General features: G+C 59.5%; 7 protein-coding genes across 7 annotated transcripts; 4 read left to right on the top strand and 3 right to left on the bottom strand.

Moving 5' to 3' along the window:
* Nucleotides 1-544: 544 nt before the first annotated feature.
* Nucleotides 545-1,450, bottom strand: HRG_03805 (C6 transcription factor; the record flags this gene model as incomplete). Its single annotated transcript, XM_044862276.1, has 1 exon — nt 545-1,450. One exon carries the CDS (start codon nt 1,448-1,450, stop codon nt 545-547), a length of 906 nt encoding a protein of 301 aa, XP_044723302.1.
* Nucleotides 1,451-2,289: 839 nt separating this feature from the next.
* On the top strand, nt 2,290-4,314 carry HRG_03804 (n2,N2-dimethylguanosine tRNA methyltransferase domain-containing protein; the record flags this gene model as incomplete). The annotated part of the gene is made up of 2 exons (XM_044862275.1): nt 2,290-2,894; nt 2,952-4,314. The coding sequence occupies 2 exons, from the start codon at nt 2,290-2,292 to the stop codon at nt 4,312-4,314; spliced, it is 1,968 nt and encodes a 655-aa protein (XP_044723301.1).
* Nucleotides 4,315-4,635: 321 nt separating this feature from the next.
* On the top strand, nt 4,636-6,084 carry HRG_03803 (diacylglycerol kinase catalytic domain-containing protein; the record flags this gene model as incomplete). The annotated part of the gene is made up of 1 exon (XM_044862274.1): nt 4,636-6,084. The coding sequence occupies one exon, from the start codon at nt 4,636-4,638 to the stop codon at nt 6,082-6,084; it is 1,449 nt and encodes a 482-aa protein (XP_044723300.1).
* A 47-nt stretch (nt 6,085-6,131) lies between these two features.
* Nucleotides 6,132-8,736, bottom strand: HRG_03802 (ABC transporter domain-containing protein; the record flags this gene model as incomplete). The annotated part of the gene is made up of 6 exons (XM_044862273.1): nt 6,132-7,010; nt 7,083-7,683; nt 7,791-7,983; nt 8,053-8,253; nt 8,333-8,513; nt 8,647-8,736. 6 exons carry the CDS (start codon nt 8,734-8,736, stop codon nt 6,132-6,134), a joined length of 2,145 nt encoding a protein of 714 aa, XP_044723299.1.
* Nucleotides 8,737-9,420: 684 nt separating this feature from the next.
* Nucleotides 9,421-10,862, bottom strand: HRG_03801 (tafazzin; the record flags this gene model as incomplete). The annotated part of the gene is made up of 2 exons (XM_044862272.1): nt 9,421-10,724; nt 10,775-10,862. 2 exons carry the CDS (start codon nt 10,860-10,862, stop codon nt 9,421-9,423), a joined length of 1,392 nt encoding a protein of 463 aa, XP_044723298.1.
* A 6,847-nt stretch (nt 10,863-17,709) lies between these two features.
* HRG_03800 (uncharacterized protein) lies at nt 17,710-18,108 on the top strand (the record flags this gene model as incomplete). The annotated part of the gene is made up of 1 exon (XM_044862271.1): nt 17,710-18,108. The coding sequence occupies one exon, from the start codon at nt 17,710-17,712 to the stop codon at nt 18,106-18,108; it is 399 nt and encodes a 132-aa protein (XP_044723297.1).
* Nucleotides 18,109-20,203: 2,095 nt separating this feature from the next.
* HRG_03799 (NDT80 / phoG like DNA-binding family domain-containing protein) lies at nt 20,204-22,287 on the top strand (the record flags this gene model as incomplete). Its single annotated transcript, XM_044862270.1, has 4 exons — nt 20,204-20,255; nt 20,432-20,582; nt 20,775-20,916; nt 21,013-22,287. The coding sequence occupies 4 exons, from the start codon at nt 20,204-20,206 to the stop codon at nt 22,285-22,287; spliced, it is 1,620 nt and encodes a 539-aa protein (XP_044723296.1).
* Between the last annotated feature and the right edge of the window lie 939 nt (nt 22,288-23,226).

The following is a 23,226-nucleotide window of genomic DNA, read 5'->3' as shown; positions in this document are numbered from 1 at the left end:
AAGCCTCCGCGCGAGCACGGTGGGACATCAGACGGTCGGTTCGGACATCAAGCGCCGCGCGGAGCTGATCCTTGTTGACTTTAGGCAGAACCCCTGACATGGGGGCGATGGCCGATCAACTCGACTCCTTCCCGCCAGGGCAGGAAATCTGCCACTTTGCTAGACAGACCGACGTTTCAGAGAAAAGGACCGCCGCATCAGCCTGTTTGTGCGAGCCAGGTATCGTATACTTGATGCACAGCATACGATATATGCAAAGGTCCTCGGCCGGTATATGTGCATGTACGGATACCTGCACAGGGGTGGGTGCCGCGACGATGGAACCGCCGATGCAAGAGGTGCGACATGTGATGATTTGCGTTGTTGTTTCTTGCTGTAAACCACCGTGTTTCCCGCCATCAAGCCTCGCTGCGACCCCCTGCCCGAGGCTGTTCCGCTTCCGTCTCTTACACGACGCTGACAGTAACACTTGTGAGCACGCCACATGGGCCAATGTCAGCACCGCCGCTCGCCCGTGCCTCCGGGGCCATCGGCCTCTCGGTACTCATGCTCTCTCCTCCTTCTTGCTGCCCTGGCTGTCGTGACGTGGCTCCTGCTGCCGGGCCTTCTCGCCAGCGTTGGTCTTGGGCGACGGCACCGTCGACGATGTCCCGGGAGGCGATGGCGCGGGAGGCGGCGAAGCTTGGTCTTGCATGTTGCCTGTCTGCAAAGCCTTTCGCGAATTGTAATTGACCGGCATGTTTGCAGTGACAGTGGCCTTGGCCTCCCGGAACAGATCGAAGCATTCGGCGAGGATCTGGTCGGCCGTCTGCTCGACGGGGGCAATGCCCGAGTCCAGGAGTTCTTTGATGTGGTCTTCCAGCTCCTCAAACTGGGCCTTGTCGTAGCGATAGCGATCGGGCAGTCCGCTATTGTGCAACAAGGCGAGCAGGCCAGCGATGACGGTATTGACAGCCCCGAGAATGGTGATTGATATTCCACTCTGCAGCGACATGGAACCCAGAGACGTCACGGTGGCGCCAATGAGCAGTTGGGCGACCATCAGAGTCCATCGGATGATACTGATTGCATGGAACACATAGTTGAACTTGGTCTTGCACGTCACAATGTCGCGATAGAGGCCTCTGGGCATGCCCATGGGGGGCCACCACCAGCTGGTGGGATGGGCTGTGCCGTGATCCTCGACATCACGCACGCCGCCTATTCCCTTGGCAACGACAGACCTCTCTGCTGGAGACAGGAACCGGTGACGAGGCACCTGGTTATGTCCGTGGGCTTGGTAGGGACTGCCGGGAGCGTTGGCAAGGCTGTCCGGCTGCTGGTTCACAGGGCTCTCCGTCCGCTGGTTCCCTGGGGCCATACCGGGTTTTTTGGAGTCGCCTTCGTCATCGCTGGCGACAGGGACGGGAGGCAGGACGGGAAGATTTTTTGGCTTGGGCTGCTTCGACATTGCAGGCGGGAAGTCGGGAGCCCCGTGGCTCGGAGCCGGCGATGGCGAGGGCGACGGGCCCAAGGTCCGTTGGATAGGTATGCTTGCAGTTAAGGATTCGGAATAAATAACGCGGCAAGGACGAGGACTATAGGGCTTGGTCGTGGAGGTGATGGCAGGGAGTTGAGGATAGGGAAGATTCCGAGTCGAAATCTCTGGCTGGACGTCTGAGGAGGAGCCTGCGAGATGGAAGGCAGGGCTGCCAGCGCCTACCTGGTCCAGCCTGCACTGACATACAGGAGGCAAGAGCAGCACCAACTGAAGCAGAGACAGAAAGCGGACATTTGAAGCATCTCTCAGTGTATCAAGCTGGGCAGGTTCTTTAATACAGGCTGCTGCTTCCCAAGGACGCAGGCCACGGGAAATACCGAGGTCCAGGCTGTGATTAAACGATGCATGCCTCGATCGGGTTCACGTATGAGGGTGCCAGTACAATCCCACATTGCGCGTAAGCCATAATACCGATGCCGCAACGGAAGAGTTGAAGCAGCAGCTGCTTGATAAAGAAAGACTAGTGCCATGGTGGGGCAAATCCACGCTCATTCACCGCCCTCGCAGGGTCGTCCCGGGCGGCAGAATCCACCCAAATTTTGGCCTCCGTCGACAGCTTCCGCCGCAGTGCCACTACCGGCCGTGATCTTGAACGCCCACGAGCCCGCATGCCGCTAGGCTTCGCTTCCTGCAAGGTCGTACTCTTCTCAGGCGCCCTCCGAGCTGCCCCCCTCATCGCCAAAGCCTCGGCCTTATCCGACCTCGTGCGCCTGCGTCTCTCCATACAGCCCTTCTCGACAGCCGCCCCAATGGCCGACTCGGAGGCCCCCGTCGACGTCGTCGAGCAAGACGGGAAACAGTTCCGACCCATCAAAGAGGGAAAGGCGACAATCCTGGTGCCCCTGACCGCCAAAGCCGACAAGAACGGAGCAAGCGGGCAGCAGGTCTTCTACAACCCCATCCAGCAGTACAACCGCGACCTCTCCATCCTCGCAATCAAGGCTTACGGCGAGTGGGCTCTGGAGAGACGACCGCAGGGACAACGGCCCGCCAAGCACGGCAAGAAGAGGAAGCGCGGCCATGAGGATCCTGCCCCGGCTCCAGCTCCGGCCCCTGGGCCAGAGCCCCAGTCCGAGTCGGGACTCCAAGAAAACCAAGCAGCAGCCGTCAGCCAACCCGACAAGTCACAACAGCCCCTACCAGCAAAGGAGCACAAGCCTTCCTTCAAGATTCTCGATGCCCTCTCCGCCTCGGGCCTCCGCGCCCTACGATATGCGCACGAGCTCCCCTTTGTCACTTCGGTGACTGCCAATGACCTCTCCGCCTCGGCCGCTGCCTCCATCAGACTTAACGTGGAACACAACGGCGTCCAAGATATCGTCGCCGTGACCAACCAAGATGCCCTCGCCCTCATGTACCGCGGTATTGCCGACGACTTGTCCGCCAAAGACCGCCAAGGCAATCCCGGAAGAACAAACAAGTTCGACGTCGTTGACCTCGACCCCTACGGCAGCGCCGCCCCCTTTTTCGACGCCGCCATTCAGTCTGTTCGATTCGATGGCGGCCTCTTGTGCATCACTTGCACCGACAGCGCTGTTTGGGCTGGGCACAGCTATTGCGAAAAGACGTTTGCCCTGTACGGGGGCATTCCCGTCAAAGGCATGCACGCCCATGAGGCCGGCCTCCGCCTCATCTTGAGCGCCGTCGCCACGGCCGGCGCCAAGTACGGTCTGGCCATTGAGCCGCTCCTGTCACTGTCAATTGACTTTTACACAAAACTCTTCATTCGCGTCTCCAGGTCACCACAAGCGGTCAAGTTCCTCCCCGCCAAGTCCATGGTGGTGTACAGCTGCGATCAAGGCTGCGGCGCCTGGGAGACACAGCCCCTCTTGAAGAGTAGGCCGGCCGAGAACAAAAAGGGAAGCGGCTTCTACTACAAGCATGGCATGGCTTTGGGGCCTACCGCAGATCGCTTCTGCCAGCACTGCGGCTTCAAGACGCACCTCAGCGGGCCCATGTACGCAGGCCACATCCACTCCCAGGAATTCATCCAGCGCATCCTCGACGAGATCCCCAAGGCGTCCCCCGAAGTGTACAAGACGCTGGCAAGACTGGAGGGTATGTTGCGGACTGCGTTGGAAGAGTTCATCCCGGGGCCCGAGCCCCCAGCCGGCGTCGACCCCAAGGAAGCAGAGCTGGCGACTGTCGATCACTATCCCTTCTTTGTCGTCCCCGGAAAGGTGAGCAGTGTTGTCTCTTGCGCCACTCCAAACGACGACTTGTTCCGCGGCGCTCTGATGCACCTGGGCTATCGGGTCGGACGGAGCCACTGCCGGGCGGGAAGCATCAAGACGGACGCGCCTTGGTCGACAATATGGTGGGTGATTGCGGAGTGGATACGCCAAAGGTCTCCTGTCAAAACGTCCAAGTTTAAGCCACCCATGGCCGGGTGGAAGATACTGCACGACGCCGGACTTCTGGGGCAGCAAGGTGAAGGAGCCGGGGAGTGCGCGCAAAAGAGCGAGGAGAAGGAGAGCCTTGACATGAAAATGGAGGAGGACGAGAAGGAGAGTAGTGACCTGAAAATGAAGGACGACAAGAAAGAAAGCGGTGACGCGGAGAGGAAGGGCGCCGAGGACAAGGAGCAGCAACAGGTCAAGGAAGGCCAAGAACCCTCCGAGGCAATGCCCAACGAGAGCGATCTACGAAAGACGTTGGTCTTCAACGATGCCCTGGCCAGGCTGGGTCGTCAAAGGGATTCGCAGCGCTACGTGCGGTACCAAATGAACCCGCAGCGTAACTGGGGGCCGATGACGAGGGCAAAAGCAAACTGACGCTCGATGGTGTCCCGCCTCGACACGATGTCGAGCGATGGCGTGCCGGCGGATCTACGTGGGTTGACGCGAGCCCCACCAAGGCCGCCGCTCTGTGCTTACAGGCTACATCTCATAACCTGGCCTGGATATAGCATCAGCGCGCATTTCAATTGAGCGCAACCTCGACTTTGTTCAATAAGCCCGTGACTCATCAAACCTGCCTTGCGCGGGTGCCCTGCTCGAACCATCGTCGATCGCCTTCTGCTCATGTATTGTCGACCCTGATCTGACCTGACTAGATCTAACCTTCGACGTTTCGTCCGGCTTGCTCCCGCCCAAATGGCCGGCGCAGCGAAGCCGTCGTCCGAAGCCCACCGACTCAGTGTACGACATGTCCGCGTGCAAGACGACAACCTGCTTTGGACGACGGGCGATGGCGGAGGCCGCGACGGCCGCGCCTCGGTCGACGACATCCTGTTCACGCTGGCCCGGTCTGAGTCCGCGCGAGACCAATCAGCCTTCATCATCTGCTGCTTGCAAGTGAACCTCGAGCATCCAACACAGCCTTTCCAGCTGCTCTTGCTGGCCGCCGATGCAGTGCCGGATCAACTGCTCAATGAGCGGGGCGTCAGCCAACTGCCCAGTCACCTGTGCAGCGGCAACGACAACCAAGTTGACGTGGTCGTGTCCGTCAAGTCGGGCCTGGGCCTCGCGTTGACCTTTTGGCAAGCCGTTTTGCGCCCGCTTCTGGAGCTCGCTCACCAGGTCCTGGGGTCCTCGCTTCAGCTGCCCAGCGCAGTCGTCACGGAAGATGCCCGCAGCGTGCGGCAGTTTGCCCGTACCTTGCAGCGTGGCCAGGAGCGCGGCGCGCCGAGCTCGAGGACCGTCATCCTGCTTAGCGGAGATGGCGGGGTCGTTGACCTGCTCAACGGCCATGAGGCCGTGTCCGGCTCGCCACGCCCGCTTCTTGCACTGCTTCCGCTGGGCACGGGAAATGCCCTGTTCCATTCTTTGCACAAGCCTGTCGCGTCGGATCCCGGGCCCTCGCCGCTGGTCCTCGGCCTGCGCACTCTCTTTCTCGGAGCATCGGCGGATCTGCCAGTCTTCCAGGCCACCTTTTCCCCCGGCGCCCACACCGTCTCCCATGTCGAGGTGGTCAAGCAGACCGGCGGAGCGCCGGTGGCGAGGCAAGACACTCCAGTCTCGACGCTGCACGCGGCCATAGTCGCTAGCTACGGCTTCCACGCCAGCATCGTATTCGAGAGCGACACGCCCGAGTATCGCGCCCACGGCGACAAGCGCTTTGGGATGGTGGCGCAGGAACTGCTCCGCGAGTCCCATCCCTACAAGGCCAACCTGTCCGTCCGGAGCCCGTCCTCGGCACGCTTCGAGCAGGACCCGCACCAGAAGCACGCCTACATCCTCGTATCCATGGTTTCGAACCTGCAGCGTGCATTCACCATCTCGCCGGCCAACAAGCCGCTGGACGGCAGGCTTCATCTCGTCCACTTTGGTCCCGTCGGCGGCGAGCGCACCATGGATGTCATGATGAAGGCCTACGACGGGGGCAGGCACGTGGGCATGAAGTGGGACGACGGCGAGGCGGTCAGATACGAAGAGGTCGGCGAGGTGGTGGTCGAGGCACTTGACGACGACGCGCGCTGGCGCAAGTTTTGCGTCGACGGCATCATTGTCGAGGTACCCAAAGGGGGGTCCATGACTGTGAGCAGGGCGCCGGGGATGCCATTCCGAATCTTGGTGGATTCACAATGTCAACAGAGAGCGTAGTCATCATTATTATGTTTTCTTTTTTTTACAGGGTCAACTCTTGGGCCTCAGTCTTGTTGGAGCAGCTTGCTGACCCTCTTCTCCATGAGCCCTTCAAACTCGTCGACACCATTCCCCAGCACCGACAAGCTGCCGCCCTTGAGCCGACACATGACCCTCCTGCGCGGCGACTCGTCGGCCACGGCGCCGTCGTCGCTCTCGCTCTCGTCGTCGTCCAGGCTGCCCTCGACGGCGCCGCGCATGAACCACCGGTCGTGGCTGACGAGCACGACGGCGCCCTCCCAGCGGCTGAGGGCCACGCGCAGGGCCGTGACGGTCTCGTAGTCGAGGTGGGTCGTGACCTCGTCGAGGACCAGGCAGTGCGGGCGGCGCCAGAAGAGGCGCGCGAGCTCGCAGCGCACGAGCTGGCCGCCCGAGAGCTTGCAGACGGGCACGTCGGAGGCGATGCGGCCGGGCAGGCCGAGCTCGCCCAGCAGCGCACGCACCTCGCCCTCGCCGAGGCTGCCGTCGACGTCGCGCGTCAGCAGGGACAGCGCCGTCAGCTCGGGCTCATGTCTGCCTCGGGCCTTGAGACCCTCGACGGCGTGCTGCGAGTAGTAGCCCATTTTGAGACGCGGGTGCGTCGTCACGGTGCCCGACGTCGGGCGCGTGTCCTCGACCAGCAGCTTGATGAGCGTCGACTTGCCCGCGCCATTGAGCCCGAGGACGCCGACGCGGTCGCCCATGCCGACGTTGAGGGTTGCGTCGCGGATCACGACGGGCGCCCCGGCCGCGTACCGGAACGACGCCTTGTCGAGCGACAGCAGCGACCCCGGGAAGCGCAGGTCCGGCGGCTCCGGTAGCGTGATGATGACGGGGCGCTCCTCGGGCGGGATGTCGATGTCGTCACGCGCCTTCTCATGGTAGCCGGGGAGGTCGCGGTTGAGCTTGAAGCGGCCGCCCTTTGCGTTGACCTGCATGCCCCACCGGTCATCGAGCTTCTTCTGCCGCGACTTTGCCTGGCGCATCTTGTTCTGGTCGTCGTTTGCCTTGCCGGCCTTCATGTTTTGCTGGATCGTCTTTTCCATGTGCGCCTTTTGCTTGTCCTGGGCCTCCTTCATCTTGGACAGCCAGAGCTTGCGCTCGGCCTGCGACGCCTCAAAGGTGGGCAGGTCGCCGTGGAAGTAGGTCAGCTGCCGGTCCTTGAGGATGAGCAGGTCGGTGCACAGGCCGACAAAGTCGCGGTCGTGCGAGACGAGGATCATGGTCGGCGGCTTGTCCATCGTCGAGCCGAGCGAGCCGAGGTAGCGCTGTAGCCAGATGATGCCCAGCAGGTCGAGGAAGTTTGTCGGCTCGTCGAGGATGAGGATGTCGGCCTCTTGCAGGAGCACGGCCGCCAGCGAGGCCCGCATGTGCCACCCGCCCGACATGCTGCCGATGGGCCGCCCCATGCGCTCCTCGGAGAAGCCCAGGCCTGTCAGGATGGACTTGGCCTTGGCCTCGGTCTGCGCGAGGCGCGAGGGCTCGACCTGTAGCTGGAGATCGGCGAGCATATCTGCGGCCTCTTGCGTCTCAGCCTGCAGCGTGTCTGCCGTGATTTCATGGTCCGGCTGCCCAAGTCTAGATGGATGGTTAGACGGCATCGAATACTGGGAGGGGGCTTCTTCGCCTCTCCCAGTTTTTCCATCTTGTGTGATATCAACTGAAAGGCCGGAAAGGTGACTTACGTGTGGCTAGACTCGGCAACGACCTTTTCAAAGGCCACGAGAGCCTTTCTAGCTTGCATGCCCCTGGCACCGCTCCTGAGCCGGGCCTCCTTGTCGAGGCGGAAGAGGCGCTTCTGGAGACGCTCATGCTTGACGGCGCGCAGAGCCCGGACGGGTGCATCGGCGTCGGCGGCGCCCACGCCTTTGGAGAGGACTGTCGACGAAAGGCGCGTGAGTGGGATGCCCAGATATATCAACAGACGTCACGACGTTGTATGTATACCTTTGATCTCCTGCTCGACTGTGTCTCTGGCTGTCGCCTTGTCAATGACTTGCCGCAGGACACTCGACTCAGGAGCCGAGCCGGCATCCTGGCCAGCGTCATGGTCCCCGTCATCCGTCAGCCTCGTCTGCTGCAGAATAGCAATCCTCGTTTCCTCGGGGATACCGGGGATGAGTTTCTCGGCCACGGCTCTTAGCAGGGCTACACAAGTGCGAGCGCGCAGAGACGAAAGCATGTCAGCCGTCCGAGAGGTCCTCCGTGGGGGTGAAGCGCTGCTCACTCGACTTGCCCGTGCCGTTGCGGCCGACGAGGGCGTAGCGCTGGCCCTGCTTGAGGCGCAGGCTGGCGCCGGACAGGATCTCGATGCCCTGGGAAGAGCGGGCCTTGGACTTGGTGCCCTTTGCCGGGGCAGCGGCCTTGTCGGCCGAGGTGACGGTGATGCAGAGGCCCTCAATGTCGAGCTGCGCGCAGGGGTTCAGCTCAGTAGCCCACGCATGGTCTTGGCTCCTCAAAGCTCGTTGTACAAGCCAGGGCCTAGCTGCTTTGCGAGCCCAAGACGAGGAGACAATGGGGTTCGGGGGGCAAATGGCATACCTCGCGGTAGTTGGGGGCGTCGATGTGGAAGCGCGTCTGCTTGGCGGTGCAGAGGATGGTGGCCGCCGATTCCGACGTCATGGATGCCATGCTTGACTGCGTAGAAGCCGGCTGGTGGGAGGCGCCTGAGCGAGAGTGCAGACCTAAATTATTATACAATTGAGATGTACGATGGGGAAGGCGAAGCAGAGGAAGACGCCCTTTGTTGGCGGTGTTGATGATATTACAGGAGAGGTCGAAGACGACGAAGTAGGGCGGATATTTATAGCAGCATCCAAGATTGGCTTCGGTAGCGGAAAGAATAGGTACTCGCGCTGCCCGGTATGCCTGAGGAATCAATCACAACAGCAATGGAAGTTTTCGCTCAGTGCTTGTCTGCATTATGGGTGAATATCCTTCACGCAGCAACCAGACCGAGCGCCGGCCGGATGACTCACGCCGATGTCCACAACTGTAGCATCCGGCATTACTCGCTCTGACTCGCCCGGCCGCCCTCATATTGCTCAATAACGAGACAGATCAAGGGCAATGGTATTAACCATTGGTGACGGCAAATCTCGACGTCGCCGGCGGCGATGAATGACGTCATAGGGCATGCCCCGGGGCTCTAGGGTAGGTGGTTCCGGAGTTGCAATTTCTCAGCCTTCGGCGTCTTGCACATACATGTAGGCCAGCAGACAATACCGACTTGAGAACCATGGCCCACAACAAGGGACGGTGCAGAATACAGGCATAGACACTCGCAGACGGTACATCGCCTTTGTATTCCCCAGCCTATGCCGCCTCGTCATGCTCCACCGTGATAAACATGGCCTTGCCTGCCCTCTTGGCTACAATGTGTCTCTCTATGCTCCTTGCCATCTTGGCGGCTTCTCCGTGTGCCAGTCTTTCCGATGGCAGTGCGTCCTCGCCCGGTGTCCAGCCCGCGTATAGCCTCAGGACGCCAAGTTTCCCCCAAGCCCAAACCCAGTCGACAAAGTCGTGCCCATTCTCGAGCTTCAGAGCCTCGAACCACGACACGCACCCCGTCAAGTCGAGGTACTCCAGCCTATACAGGTTCCTGCTCAGCAGCCTCAGAACGAGCAGCGTCTCGCTCCAGTCCCCATCCATCGAGTCACGGGGGCCGCCTTCGGGACTTTCCGGGCCTCCAAAAGGCGCCACGAAAGAATGCTGCCTTGGCCGATGCTGGCACGGCGCCGGCCAAAAGGCGAGGCTCAAGTGAGTGACGGCAGATAGCTTGGAGGAGAGCGCGAGCAGCTGTTTCCATGACGCGTCTTGGCCCGTCGTGGGATCCAAGGCCAACGAAAGATGGGTGAGATTAGGCAACAGCACGCGAGGCGGGCTCGGAATCGGATCAGCAGCGTCCCATGAGTCCTTGACTTGCTCAGACCCGGTCTCCGTGGTCAACGGGAAAAGAAGACGGGAGACATCTTTTGGTTGCAGCGATCGACCGATCGAGCCAGACAGGTCCAGGCAGCTAATTTCGCAGTTCCATGTGGATTCTCGCCCAGTATGGTCGTCATCGTCGTCGCTGTACGCTCCAGCTGGTGGCAGTAGTATTACCTTGAGGTCAGCGACGGAAGCGCCTTGCTCCGCTGCCACGCCAATGTACCGAATGAGCGCTGTTTTGAGGTGACTGGGCAACGAGTACAAATGGTACTGGTTGTAGACACGATGGGCCTCCCAGTCCAAGGCTAGACGCCGTAGAAGTATATCTATGAAGCTTCCGGGCGCTGGCATATAAGCTCCGGGCAGCGTCGCCTGGGCCGGCCCGGGAAACGTCACCCGCGACGATCGCCCCGGATGCCTCTCAGCTGCTGTTTCGGCGTATTCCTTTGAGAGCCAGCTGCGTGGAGGAGCAGGCCCGGCGGGAAGACGCCGGCCATGCTCGTCAAATCTTTGCCTCGCGGCTCGTCTCGGCAGTGGCGCAGGAGTCTCGGGGAGCTGGAGGACTTCTCTGATGGCCGGGGGCAGGCTGGGGGCGGGCGTCGGGACGGGGCGGGCAGCCGAAGAGGCAGTCGAGGCCCGGCGCAGGTTTGCCAGCAGTTGGTTGACGCTCGCGGGCGCCCTGTTCTTGTCTGAGAGAGCCTGTCAGCCACGTCCTGGTCGAACGGCGCGGTTTGCTTGCCGGCGGAGGCGCTGGGCGCAGACGATTGCGCCGAGGATGCCACGGGATTTGGCTTGAAGGACTTGACCTGCGGCCTCTTTCTAGGCATGCCAGACCGGGCTCTTGCGACCTGTGCAAGAGTGAAGAGTGAAGCATGACGAATCCGTCGTTGATGACGCTGCCAATGAGCTTGGGCCGTTAGATCAGCGGGCGCCACAGCCGATGCCCCGCCGATGCCTCCGCCGGCCCGTGACCCACCAGAGCCTTCGTCCGCAGCAGGGCATGTCGGCTTTCACGGCAAGGATTCGGGTCCGCCTTCTCGGCGTTAAACGACGAGAGCGCCATCTGCCCTTTCTTTTGGCCACACTCGCTTTTCTCGTTTCTCGGCCTCGCTCCACATCTCCGTTGGAGGGCAGCGGTAGTGTTCCGTGTGGTTGTTGGCCAAGGCAGAAAGATGCTTGATTCATGGGCGTTGGTCTCTTAGGGCAGGAATAGACGCTGCATGCTAGAGGGCTCGAGAAGTGATCCCTTCCACCTTACCGTTGGCATACGAAGTGTTCGACTGCTTCTCATAGGGTCCAAGCCGATTCAACGCCAGGCCCCAATTTTGGGGCTGCTCCGGCGTGCCTGGTTCACTCAATCTTGCCTCAAGGCCACCAATCCCGACTCGCGGGCCACGACGACTAGCCCAGCTGGTCCAAAGGTCGTCTGCTCGCACACGAGCAAACCATGCTTCCACGGCCGCCTTTCTGCCCCCACCCTGGCTGGCAAGTCATGGTTGGCAGCCGACCAAGTCGATCCTGATCCAGGCAATCGTGTCGCTCCGCTGCATTCGTCCGGCCGAGACATGCAAAGCATCGATGCTGATAGAAAGGTTTCACATGAGCCACCACCGCGTGAACTTGGCCTTCTTCCACTTGTATGAGGGGGAGACAGTATCACGACAGACTGCCTGCTCACACCCCCTCGGCCTACGGCCACTTCCCCTCCCTCATCTTCATCCACTTGGCGAGGCTCGGAAGCGTGGATCTTGGCTTCCCTGGTCTTTGCGCAGGAGGGCGTCGGGCTTTTCCTCCCTGATGGCCGCCCCAGGGCTTAACAAGAGTCGACTGAGCTGCTTAACCCCGTTCCGCCATGGCATTGCAGCTGCCTCAGCATTCGGGTCATACAACACTGGCCAAGAGGGGGGTGTACAGGGGACTCTCTGCGCGCTGAACAACGCCATGGAGTCACCACGGGCTGCAATCGATCCAAAGAGAGTCGAGAATGGCCGCCGCGGGCCTTCTTCATCCTAAACCCGCCAAAAATCGGTCTGATAGCTTGGCCACACGGAAGAGGCCGCGAGGTTCAAAGGGTGACGGTGCACCCGTCAAGTAACGTCTGACGGGCATGTATTCACCTCAGCGTCGGTGGAAGACCGCCCACGATCAGGGAGTCAAGTACCGCGCCACTGTATCGTTGAAATCTCGGCGAGGATCCCAGCAGACATGGATCGAGGGCTCTTGAGACATTGCTGCAGGAGAGGTGTGTCAGCCTAAGCCGACCGCAATAGCAGTAGTTGTGGCCTGATTTACGGAGACGGCGGGCCTTGATTCTTGGCTGGATGTGGAAAGACGAAGCGAACGAATCGGGAAAACACCAGGTAGAGCGGGTGCCTTCAGCGTGGTGACACGCCTCTTTCCAAGGCGACAAGTGAGACCTACCGACTCTCTGGCAGAAGGAGAGGAGCGAGCCGACTCCTCAGCGACTTCTCATCCATCGGGCAGAGCTAGAGCCCTTGGTGACCTTGTCGAGCCCAGTTATCGAGCAGCAGACGCAGGGTCTCCCATCGCAACTAGCACAGCTGCCCTTGGCCACGGCGGATAGGTAGCCCCTGGGCCCTGATGAAAATACGTGCCACAAGCCCAACACATACAGCGAATACCCCTGATGCTGGTGCGGAGTTGCTGTCATGTCCCGCAAGTCAGCGCCAGAGTTTGGCGACAAGGCAATGCCTCCGCCTATAGCAGGCCCATAGGCAGGCACTCGGCGTGTGACATGCACCCTCTTGAGCGGACCTTGGCCATCGGAGGAGCGTTTTGGTGGAGACGAGATACTAAAGGGCCCTGCGAACAGGCATCGAATTTCGGATCAGGAGTCCAGTCGCTGCAGCGGGCTCCCATCCCCAATTCGTGGGCTGGACCAATAGGACCCCCCCGGAAATAGACGTTGGCAGTCGACGCATGGTCTGTGGTGGTTTTGATGCCGGCCATGGTTGAGACGGCCACCTGCACGGCAAAGGTGAGGATGCATTATGCCCGCCTGATGATGCCGGAAACGAGGTGGAAAGCCTGCGCCGTGAATGGCCCGATGGCTTTTCAACCTTCCGCCACTCGCCTTGCATGCTCAGACGGCTTTCCCGGCCGAGCAGCCCATTACATCTTCTGAAGGCATCCCTGCTGTCGCGTGCCTACTATGCTGGCCAGGCCACTCTGGCGGCCCGCTGTGAGCACGGATCTGACAGCAGTTGATTCAATCTCTCTTGGCTGGCAACAAGGGGAGAAATGAGCACCCTACCTTTGTGTCCCAAGTAAGATGAACGTCCATCGAAGAGGATGGTAGTTGTTTCAGGGGCTTCCTTCCAGTATCAGCGTACAAGCGAGGAGTCGACTCGTGGTTGCCAGCCATGCTACGGACGTGGCCATTGCTCAGACCCGAAATAGACACGCAGGAACAGCCCCTTGCGGCCAAGCAAGGCAGCAGTTTTCTGGTCGCATATGAGACACATTGATCGGAACGGGTGCTCCAGGATGGAGCGCACTTGGCAGCAATTCTTGGAGATCCAGGGCTGGAATTGCATGATCAGATGCCAGATGAAAACGAAGGACGCGGAGGATGCGTTGCAAGAGTTCCGACAGAGACATAGGGTGTATAGCATGGACAGAGCCCCACGGCAGTCAGCCGAACAAGTCATTTGCCCTCTCGTCCTTGGCCTGTCCATGCTGGATGGCACTCGTCAACCAAACGAAGGAGTCCGAGTGCGCGGGAGAGTTGCTCACGCTGTGCTTTGCGTCCGACAGCCATGGAAGTGAGGAGCAAGGCAAGCCCGACGTCGTTCATAGACCCCAGCGTTGATCATGTCTCCGGGGAAACATCACGACCCAATCACTGAAGGCTGCCTTTTCGATGTGGCACAGGCAGTCAGTCTCCTGCGGGAAAGACGCCGAGGCCAGCGCACCCACATGGTTTTCTTGGGTCATTGTCGAGGCTATTTCCTGATCTCAAAGCGTGGGGGCGACGGCACGTTATGCCATGAGGTTGGATGAAGGTTTCGTCACTCGTCGGTGATTCTTCGCCTGTCAAGAGCAAGGGGGACGACTCGAAAGGAAGTTACGCAAGCGCTCCACAGGTACGAAGCACTGTGTACCTGCCACCTGCTATAGACAGAAGAGCCAAGTACGCACTGTGCAGGTATTCTCATTCTACCTTAAGTACCGTGGGCTTGTCAGTTGCTACAAGAGACTCGGCACGGACTAAGAGCAAGACAGGCAAGTCCATGAGGTTCAGTCTCCAGAGAAGGGGTTAAGCTGCCCAGCACCGTGGTGCTCTTGGAGAACGTGAGATCCACGGACAGTGGGTGCACAGATAAGGACATACGGACAATTCCAAAGCTGTCCTGCCAAGCTTGACAGGGCTCAAGGTCCATTATTCAGTCGCCCGCTGTCTGGAAGCCGTGGAATGTTTAAATACCTTCATTCATTCGAAGAACGCGGGCATCTCTATCTGTACCTGTTGAGTCCATCGTCTTGTCGAATTCCGTTATTCGCTAATTATAAGAGATGAAGCAGTACGTACCGTGTGTCTTCTCCCGCACCAGACGTACATGTACACACCTTGTTGTTGGGCGAACAAAGAGCGTACGGTGTGTAGACTGATTAAATCACACGGCCCGCGTGAGCCGCTGCGGCCGACTTCACGCCTCCTTTCCAACAGCAGCAGTGAGGATATCAAGGCCATCAACCCGTCTCCACCATGGATGCCCCGGCCGCTCTTCACTCACGCCTCGTTGTCGATTGCCTTGCCGACCAAGAGGCTACACGAAAATCTATGTGTAATCCGCAACGGCTCGCCGGCCAGGTTCCCCGACCCGATGGGCGGTTTTCGTCCTGAGCCCGTCCTGCCACCGCCTTGATCCGTCGCGTCCGGGTCGTAACAACTGTGTCACCACCTTGTCCAGAAAGACACTGCGGCTGTGCCAGCAATGCAGAACATCAATGGTCTGTTGGCGTCACTGCAGCCACCAGCGCTGGGTCGGTGCACGCCGCCCGCCCGCCATCTCATCCCGATCCCTTTATCGCTCTTCGCCGCGACCTCGACGACGCAAAAGTGAGGACCCTTGAGGAAGCTCCGACTAGCCGCCTTGTACAAGATCTGATCTTGCCTGACAGGTGTTGCCGTCTCAGAGCCATGTGTCGTAACCCGCGCTCCAGTGCTGGGCAGGTCGCCTTGCCGCTTGTGCAATCCCTTGTTCGTCGACTCAGACACCAGGCTATTCTATGGAAACTCCTGGGCCTCACAACCTCGCTCGTCAATGCTACGCGCGTCCCTGATCTTGCAAATCGCTCCTCGCTTCCATCTCGGGTGCGCGAGACGCCCATGTCGGAATCCGCCCACTGACCAGAACCCGCGGTGGCGAATTCAATCCACGCCCGGGAGATGGATGACGACACTGCACTGTCGAGGCTGGCTTTCTCCCTGGTCCCAAAAGCCTCGGGCACCGTGTGGCCGCCTGAGCTCCGCGTTTCAACGCTACTCCTACCCCGGTTGGCCGCAAGTCGCACCGACAAGCATCGGCTGCCTAGCTCTGCCAGCCGCTCATTGCATGGAGGCAACACGATGACCTGCAGCTGAAGTCCTAGCCATCGCCAGACGCAATCATCTCTCTCTGGCTGTCCCGCGGATCGGCTGGGCAGAGGCGGTAAGCCCTCCCTTTTCTCGGCTAAAGGTTGATATCATTGGCCTGCCCCGAGACGGCAGCGGCACGCCGGGAACAGGGCGGCCTGATCTTGTCGGCCTGGCGCAAGAGGGCTTTTGAGTATTTTCTGTTGGGCCTTGTGCCGGCGTCGCCGATGCTCAGCTCTCGCTCATCCGCACAGAGTCCCCCGAGTCTGAGGAGTCCCACGCCCTCACATGTCGCTGTGTCAAGCTGGAAGCCTGACGCTGGATGCTGTGGCACCACTATCTGGGCCACCCCTTGCTGTAGTGGTCTTGACAACAAGCCCCTAAGCCACTTCTTATTGTTTAGGCGCGTGGCAGGAGCAAAGGCCCGAAACCTTGGCGCGAGGGCATGACTCCCCCCGCCTCTCCTGAAGGCGTACCACGCTCACCAAATCCCCTTCGAGACGCCTTACTACGTGCAGTGCATGCCCATGGGTGCAGCTTCCCCTCATCATGTACTTTGGAGACGGACAGTCGGACTGCTTTTTTCGATATCATACGGCCCTCGGCAATGTGCAGGCAGGCTCTTTCAAGCGTAGAGAAGCCTTTGGGGGAACCGGAGCCGTCCTCCCATACAGCTACGGAACGAGAAGCACGCTCGGCACTCTTCCCCATCCTTCTCAGAAATCCATTGCTCGAGCCTGCAGTTAACCGCATGGGTGGCTCCTTCATCAAAGGCTAGCTCCTGGCCAATCAGCTGAGGTAAACCCGTCGCGCGTTCAAGTGGTCCCTATGGGGGAACGGGTAACTGCATGTATGCGGACCTCAGATGGGGCATCGGGGGCCAACAGACGAACCAAGGCTCAGCTACACCTCTTCTTGACAGAACCCTGCCTTGGCCAAGTACCCGTCATCAGGTAGGCAAGACACGTTCCAAGAGACTCGACATCAACACTGGCGAGCAAGTCAATGGGTGAGTCTCCGGGGAAGAGTTCTTGTCGTACCCACCTCGGGAGACTGGCGCCGGGATGGAGAAGGGCGGGGGTTCTGTCAAGACACCACTATCTCTCATCGCAACAAAAGACAAGCCATGTTTCTCTTCCGAAGCTGCGTTGCAGCAGGCCAGAAGCCGGTGTCTGGTCCAAGTCCCAAGGGCCGGGCAAGTCAAGCTAACGCGGCTCCTCGCGCGTTCCTTGATTGTTATTTGCAAGCAAGCAAGCAACCTTGCGCCATGGCTCGCCAACGAACTGGCCGCCGCTGCCCACCATTAAGCCTTGGGGGGTGTATGGCCAACAACCACGTAGCTTGACATTGCCCCGTGTCATGGACATCTCAACGTTCGGGTAGTTGGGGTGCTTTTCATAAAAAGGGCCCACGACTCCTCGTTGTCTTGTCGACGCCTGTGCTCATATTCCAAGAATTTGCACAACCGATCCCATGTTCTCTACCGTCTCGTCAGCTCTCATTTCTCCCTTGCCAAAGTTAGACTTCTTCTTACCATCACTCCATCTCGCCTCGGGGTTCCCGTCTCCCCACCCGGAGCAGTGTCGCTTTCATCCCGTGGGCAGCCTACGTTGTACCACTTTCGCCTCGACCAAATTCCGTGGACCCACGAGTACACGACGAGTTTGACGTGAGGCGAGGCCCAGCCACGGCGAGAACCTCAGGGATTATATAGGCAACTATTCGTCAAAGATCCTGTCCTTGCACGAGCCTGTCGCAGAAAGGTGTGCCTTGTCGGTTGACCGACATTATCCCACGCATAGACATCGTGTGGTAGCTGTTGCTGGCGCGTCCGAGCCAGCACCCGAACCGTCGCACCAGCATTTAACTTTGATCTACGCCTTGTCGTCTCTCCGACAACAGCCGCAGCCTCTACACTCCGGAGGCTCCTTGCTGCCAGGGGAGGGCTCACAGAGAGTTGCAGAGGTAGCAGAAGGGCCTTCAATACTTGGTAGGTCCCCGCCCCTCAAGTCCGCGGTGTACTCGCACCTGTTCCTCGCCGTGACTTCTTCGCCACCTACGTTATCGTCACCACCATGGCCTCGACCATCTCGGAACTGGCCCGAGAACTTGGCCGCGGTTGCGTCTCCGGGTGGGCGGAAGCAGTCGGCGCCACTGCGGCCGTGCTTGTGTCATTACTCGGCCCTCCGTCAGCCGCTGCCGGCGTTATTGAGTGGGAACAGCCCATGTTGTTCGACGAGGAACTCTCTCGGCCCATCGAAACCAAGCAGCTAACCGCCCAATATAGTTTTCAGGGGCCCATCGATCAAGGAAAATCCGTGCCTTTAGACTTCAGACAGTCCACGACTTGGAACGAGGATAACAAGGGCGGCAGCGGCGGTATCCACCCCAGGGGCATTTCTCGACGTGTCGTGGCCTCTTTGTTGTCGATTTCAGATTCGTCACGTCCTTCCGAAGACGGCACCGGGAACTAGTTGCAGGACGGTTAGCATCTCTTGTGGGACGACTCGAATGTCTAGCGACGCTAGGACAATCAAAAGAGCTTTGACGAACGATTGTGGTGGAAACAACTCGATCGGAGATTGTTTGAGCGGCTTCGACCTATTTCCAGCAACACGAACATCATCAGAAAATCCCCTGTCTCCCAGGTCGGCCTCCGTCCTCGTGGTCCTGGGCGATTCTTCCGGCTAATAGTCCAGCTCAGCTATCGAGCTGAGGTACCCGAATCACGGCACCCGTTCCCGAAGCGTCGAGTCGTCTGTCGAGAAAACCTCTTTTTACTTGTCAGTTGCGACATCTGCCGTCGCTCAGTCGGCGTTTATGCATCCTCCGAGCTTTAAGGTATTTATGCCCCCATTGAGTTTAAGGCGTTGTCCGTTGGGCGACAGTGCTGCTTTGCCCTTGGGCGCCACCCGTCCACCTTATCACTGCTGCATTATGACTTGACAGGTGGGACTTTCAACGGCGAGGTGTAAATGACTTGGCTTTCACATGCACATGCCTGTTTGTTACTGCTGGAAGAGCTTCCTCGCTGTTCTCAGCTGGCGAGGTACGTTCAAGAAGCCATCTTTTGATTTCCTCTCTCTCTTTGCCCCCATACACGCACCACTCCTCTTGCGCGGCACGGGCAAAGACGACAACAGAAGCAGCAGCAGCCGAGGACGGAGATGCCGGCGGCAGGACCGGGGGTTGTCTCTCCTCGCCAGCGTTTACGCCCCCCTTGGACCAGCAATCAAAAGTCCTCTCCTTGCTCGGCACCCTTCGACCACCTCTGCCCTCTCCTCTCGTGGCTGCGACCCACGACCGGGGCATGGACGCTGTGAACTCATTCGTATGCGGCAGATCTGGCCAGTCCCTGCAGATTTCAGACGGCGTTGGTCTGGGGCCGGACAGGTTCAGACCCAGACCCCGGGCGTGTTTGTGTAACCGCCCAGCCCCCGGCAATGCGTGGCGTCCTGGTTCCGACAGCACTGGACAAACCCCTGCAACGCCCTGCGCCCAGGTACTGTGCCTGGAGCTCCGAGTATCCTGTTGTACTGTACCGTTTGCGTCCGGGCCCAGTTACATTGCCCTGTCTGTCGAATGCACGTCCACCTAACAAGCAGTGGCATCCCGAGCCACGACCCCGGCCGTCCTGCAACATATGTCTTGCCTCGAATGCATGCTGCTGGGTTGTGCCGTGCCCGCTAACACATCGGAGAACCAGGTTCATCGTAAAGCCGTGGCTCATCAATCTCCATGGAGCCTCAGACGGGGGAGGGGGGGGAGGCTAACATGTACATGGCCATCCATCCATCCATACATACATACACGTCTTCAATCTCACACGTCCGAGCATGGATGGACGATGGCAGGGTCTGGTGTTTGTTGTCACGAGCCAACGGAATCAGCCGGCGAAGCGCGGACCGTCATAAAGCTGCAGTTTTCGTTCTAACGTCTTCCTCGTTTCTCACAGGACTACGCTTCCTCGCCGTCGCAGTGCGCGGAACTGGCCTACCTCGACTTACAGCCCCAGCCGGGTGAACTGAGGTGAGTTTGTGCGTTCATTGGCAGTCGATTCTCGTTGCAATCGTCGCACCACCACCACCTTCTTTCTCCTTCTCCTCCACCACATACCGTCAGCAGCACCACCGCCGGCGCCGGCGCCCTTGTACATGCCTCTTTCTCCTATCCCTCCACCCCATTCATGCACCTCCTTTTGGTCCATTGGGGACCCCTACCGGCTGTGGGTCCAGCATCAAGTCCTTTACGAGTGTCAACTTCCGATCCTGCCCCGCCGTAGTAGCTGTCTGATGGAGCCGTTCGATCAAGATCAGGCCAAGCAAACAGATCCATCCTATCTATCTTGTCCCCCCCCCCCCTCTCTTACCTTCTTCTCCTCTTCAACCCCGGAAAAAAAAGGAGCCAAAGAAGCGTCACTCGGGCTCATCGAGGCGACGGCCGTCGACCTTGTTGCCGTCGTCGCTTTTTTCTTCACCCTGAACGTGCTACCCCTGTGACTTTTCTGTACACTCACCGGCTCGAAACCCTCGAAGCGGCGTAGTGACGCAGCTTTTCTCGATTCTGTATATGTCGTTTCAGTACTACATGAGCGTTGGCAGTATCACCTTACGACTTGGTTGTACGTGGGCATCGTGTACCGCAAGGGACGGTACGGCATCCTTCTGTGGCGGGCTCAACGGCTTCCACCACCGGATTCTTGCTTTCTCGAGATTCGTCGGATTCTCCTTGTTGCTCTGACTGACAGTGTGTGCAGATTCACCCAGGAAACTCATGCTCCGCCTTCACTTACAATAGATGCTCCCCAGCCGTCACCGCTATTGAACCTCTTCCACTCGACCAATTTGCAGCACGCAGCCGCGCCATACTCCCAAGACGAACCGGGCGCTCTTTATCAAACTCACGGGCCCATCTATGGAGCAGACAGCAGACCTCGTTTAACGTCCAAGTAGGTCACGCCTCCCCCCTCATGTCTTTCGTCTTCGATCCTCTCCTTCAAGGGGCGCCCACAAACACACACCCAGGGAGCGGGAAGGGAAGAGTTGTGGCGAAGAAGGAGGGCTTCAAGAAGCAGCCAGAGTTTGGGTCAACGCGAGGGCAAGACAGACAAAGGACAATCAATAGCTCACAGGCTGCGCAGCTCGACTCCATCGACGGGCATGGCACATGCCCAAACGCACGCTCAGCGCACCGGCAGACACATCGGCGCCTTGGACCACTATTCGACAGCAACGCCGCCTTTCCGCCGAGCCTCGGAGCACCTCCCGCGGTCGCCGGCCTTTGTGGGAGCGTCTCTGCGGCGACACCAGATAACGGCGTCGCAAAGCTCGCTCGCCGGATTCGCCTCGCCCTCGGCCGCAAGGATGGACTTGGGCCAGTACGCACATCGGCCGGGCCAAGGCTCGGTGCCACCGCTCCAGCCAATGCAGACGCTGGGGTCGTTGAATTACATCGACTCGGCAATGACGCCCATCAAGATCGAAATCTCGGGCACCGTCGACAAGGGTCCCTTTCTGTCGTGCGACCAGGAGTGGACGTGCTACCGCCGCAACTACCTGGCCTGCGTGTGCTCGTACGCGCTGAGCCCACTATACTATCCAAACGTGCCGATCCAGTTCACGCCGACATCGTCGACGGCCTCGGCGGCGCAGACATACCAAGTGTACGGGTTCGCCATGTGCATCTCGGCCGTCGTGGCCGAGAACGAGCAGCAGCACATCGAGCTGGTGCAGCACACGCCCAAGCGAGACAAGGGCCCCATCAGCAAGCCGTCCAAGATCCCAATGGCGCCCAAGACAAGCTCCTCGTCGCACCACGGCATGAATCCCTACGGGGACGGCCCCGCCATCCCCGGCACAAGAGGCTTATACTCGGACGGGCTCGGTGGACCGCAGACAGCCGCGCAGCAGCTTCCGGCCGAGCACACGTTTGAACGCATCCAGTTCAAGAATGCAACGCTCAACAACGGAAAACGACGGGCGGCGCAGCAATACTACCACCTCATTGTGGAGCTGTGGGCAGACGTGGGCGCCCACAGCCCGGACCAGTACGTCAAGGTTGCCTACCGCAAGTCGGCTAAGATGATTGTGCGCGGCCGGTCGCCTGGCCACTACCAGAACGAGAGACGGGGCAGCCAAGGAAATGGCCCGGGAGGTTCCGCGGGCAACCTGAGCGGATACACGGCCATGGGCCACATGGCAGCAGACTTCAACAACTCCAACGCCATGCTCAGCGGGGCCGGGACTGGGGGCTATGCCACCACGTACGACAGCCGCAGCGGCGTCTACGGCGGCGCGAGGCATCACGAGATTCCCGAGGAGGCCATCATGGCGCCCGACGACGGCAAGGCCCTCGAGACGTCCAAGGCCTACCACTACTACTCCGGACCCATGTACGACGGCCACCACGATCGAGTCGACTTGTTCGCCCAGCGCACCGGTCCCGAGAGCGTCGTCCCGAGCATGGCTGCCGACTCAAAGGTCAAGCACGAATACGACTTCGGCATGCTGCCCCGGCCCTTCAACCCAAGTACCCCTGCGCCACGCGTGGGAGACCATCGGCAGCATGATCATTTCGACGGCAAGACAACCTCGGGCGGCTACTATCCGTCCATCATGTCGTCGTCGACTGGAATTCACATGACCATGGCATGACCCACGATGACCTTGGCCGGACACAGACAGACCTGAAATGCCAGGGGGGGAATGAACAAAAGAGACAGAAAAAGCCAAACCCTCCTCCGGCCCGAATAAACGACCTGCGGTTCCCCGTTGAATCGAGACGCACCAAAGCATTTCAAAGGCGCTCCAGCATTAGCATCTGTTGCTGTTATTATTGTGTTTTCATGGGAAAAGAAAGAGGAACATTGATGACGATACAGGGCAGCAGCGCCAGGCTGGGACAATGGCTTATACACATTCGTATCTGGATGGGGAAAACCCGCGAGGGACCGGGCTCGATGGAGGACGAGGCTTTGCCCATCGGCCCCCAGACCAAGACGGCTCGGTAAGTCAGAGAGAGTAGTTGTAGGGGCAAGTACAAGAGAAAGCTGGGTTGGAGAGGCCGGAAGGGCGACAAGGGGGGCTGCTTGGGAGAGACAGAGAAGGGGGCAGACAAGGGGGGGGGTGTCCCTGGGGCCCAACGACAAAGCCGGTTCTACAGCAGGAGGGAGCCCTACACATGTGGGAACGACGTGAGACGATTTGCTACTGAGGGCTAACGATGGGTGGGTGGGAGACAAGGTTCTTCCTAGATGGACCCCCCTCTCCTATTGTCGGCGGAACTGCCCCGAGAAGTGGCTCTCTCGCGTCGAAGCGAAGGTGGGTGGATTTGGGGGAGCCTTGATGGAGGAGAAGGGATGGATACCCAGGTTGCGCGTTTCACTGTCAGCAGTAGCTTCTTCTTCTTCTTCCTCTTCTTTTTTCTTTTTCTCGTTTGTCAAAATTTTGCTTGCTCTGCTTTCCGACGTGCTCAAGTTGCCCTGACCATTCTTGTCCTTAATCCCCTGGCCTTTTGTAATTCCTGTATCTCTCTTTTCCCTGTTTCACTCCGTTCTCTTGCTTCTTCCTTACCTAAGTTACTGATTCACGGTA

Source organism: Hirsutella rhossiliensis (assembly GCF_020360975.1).
Source record: "Hirsutella rhossiliensis strain HR02 chromosome Unknown scaffold00003, whole genome shotgun sequence".
Lineage (NCBI taxonomy): Eukaryota > Fungi > Ascomycota > Sordariomycetes > Hypocreales > Ophiocordycipitaceae > Hirsutella > Hirsutella rhossiliensis.
This window is presented reverse-complemented; position numbering and strand designations above follow the sequence as displayed.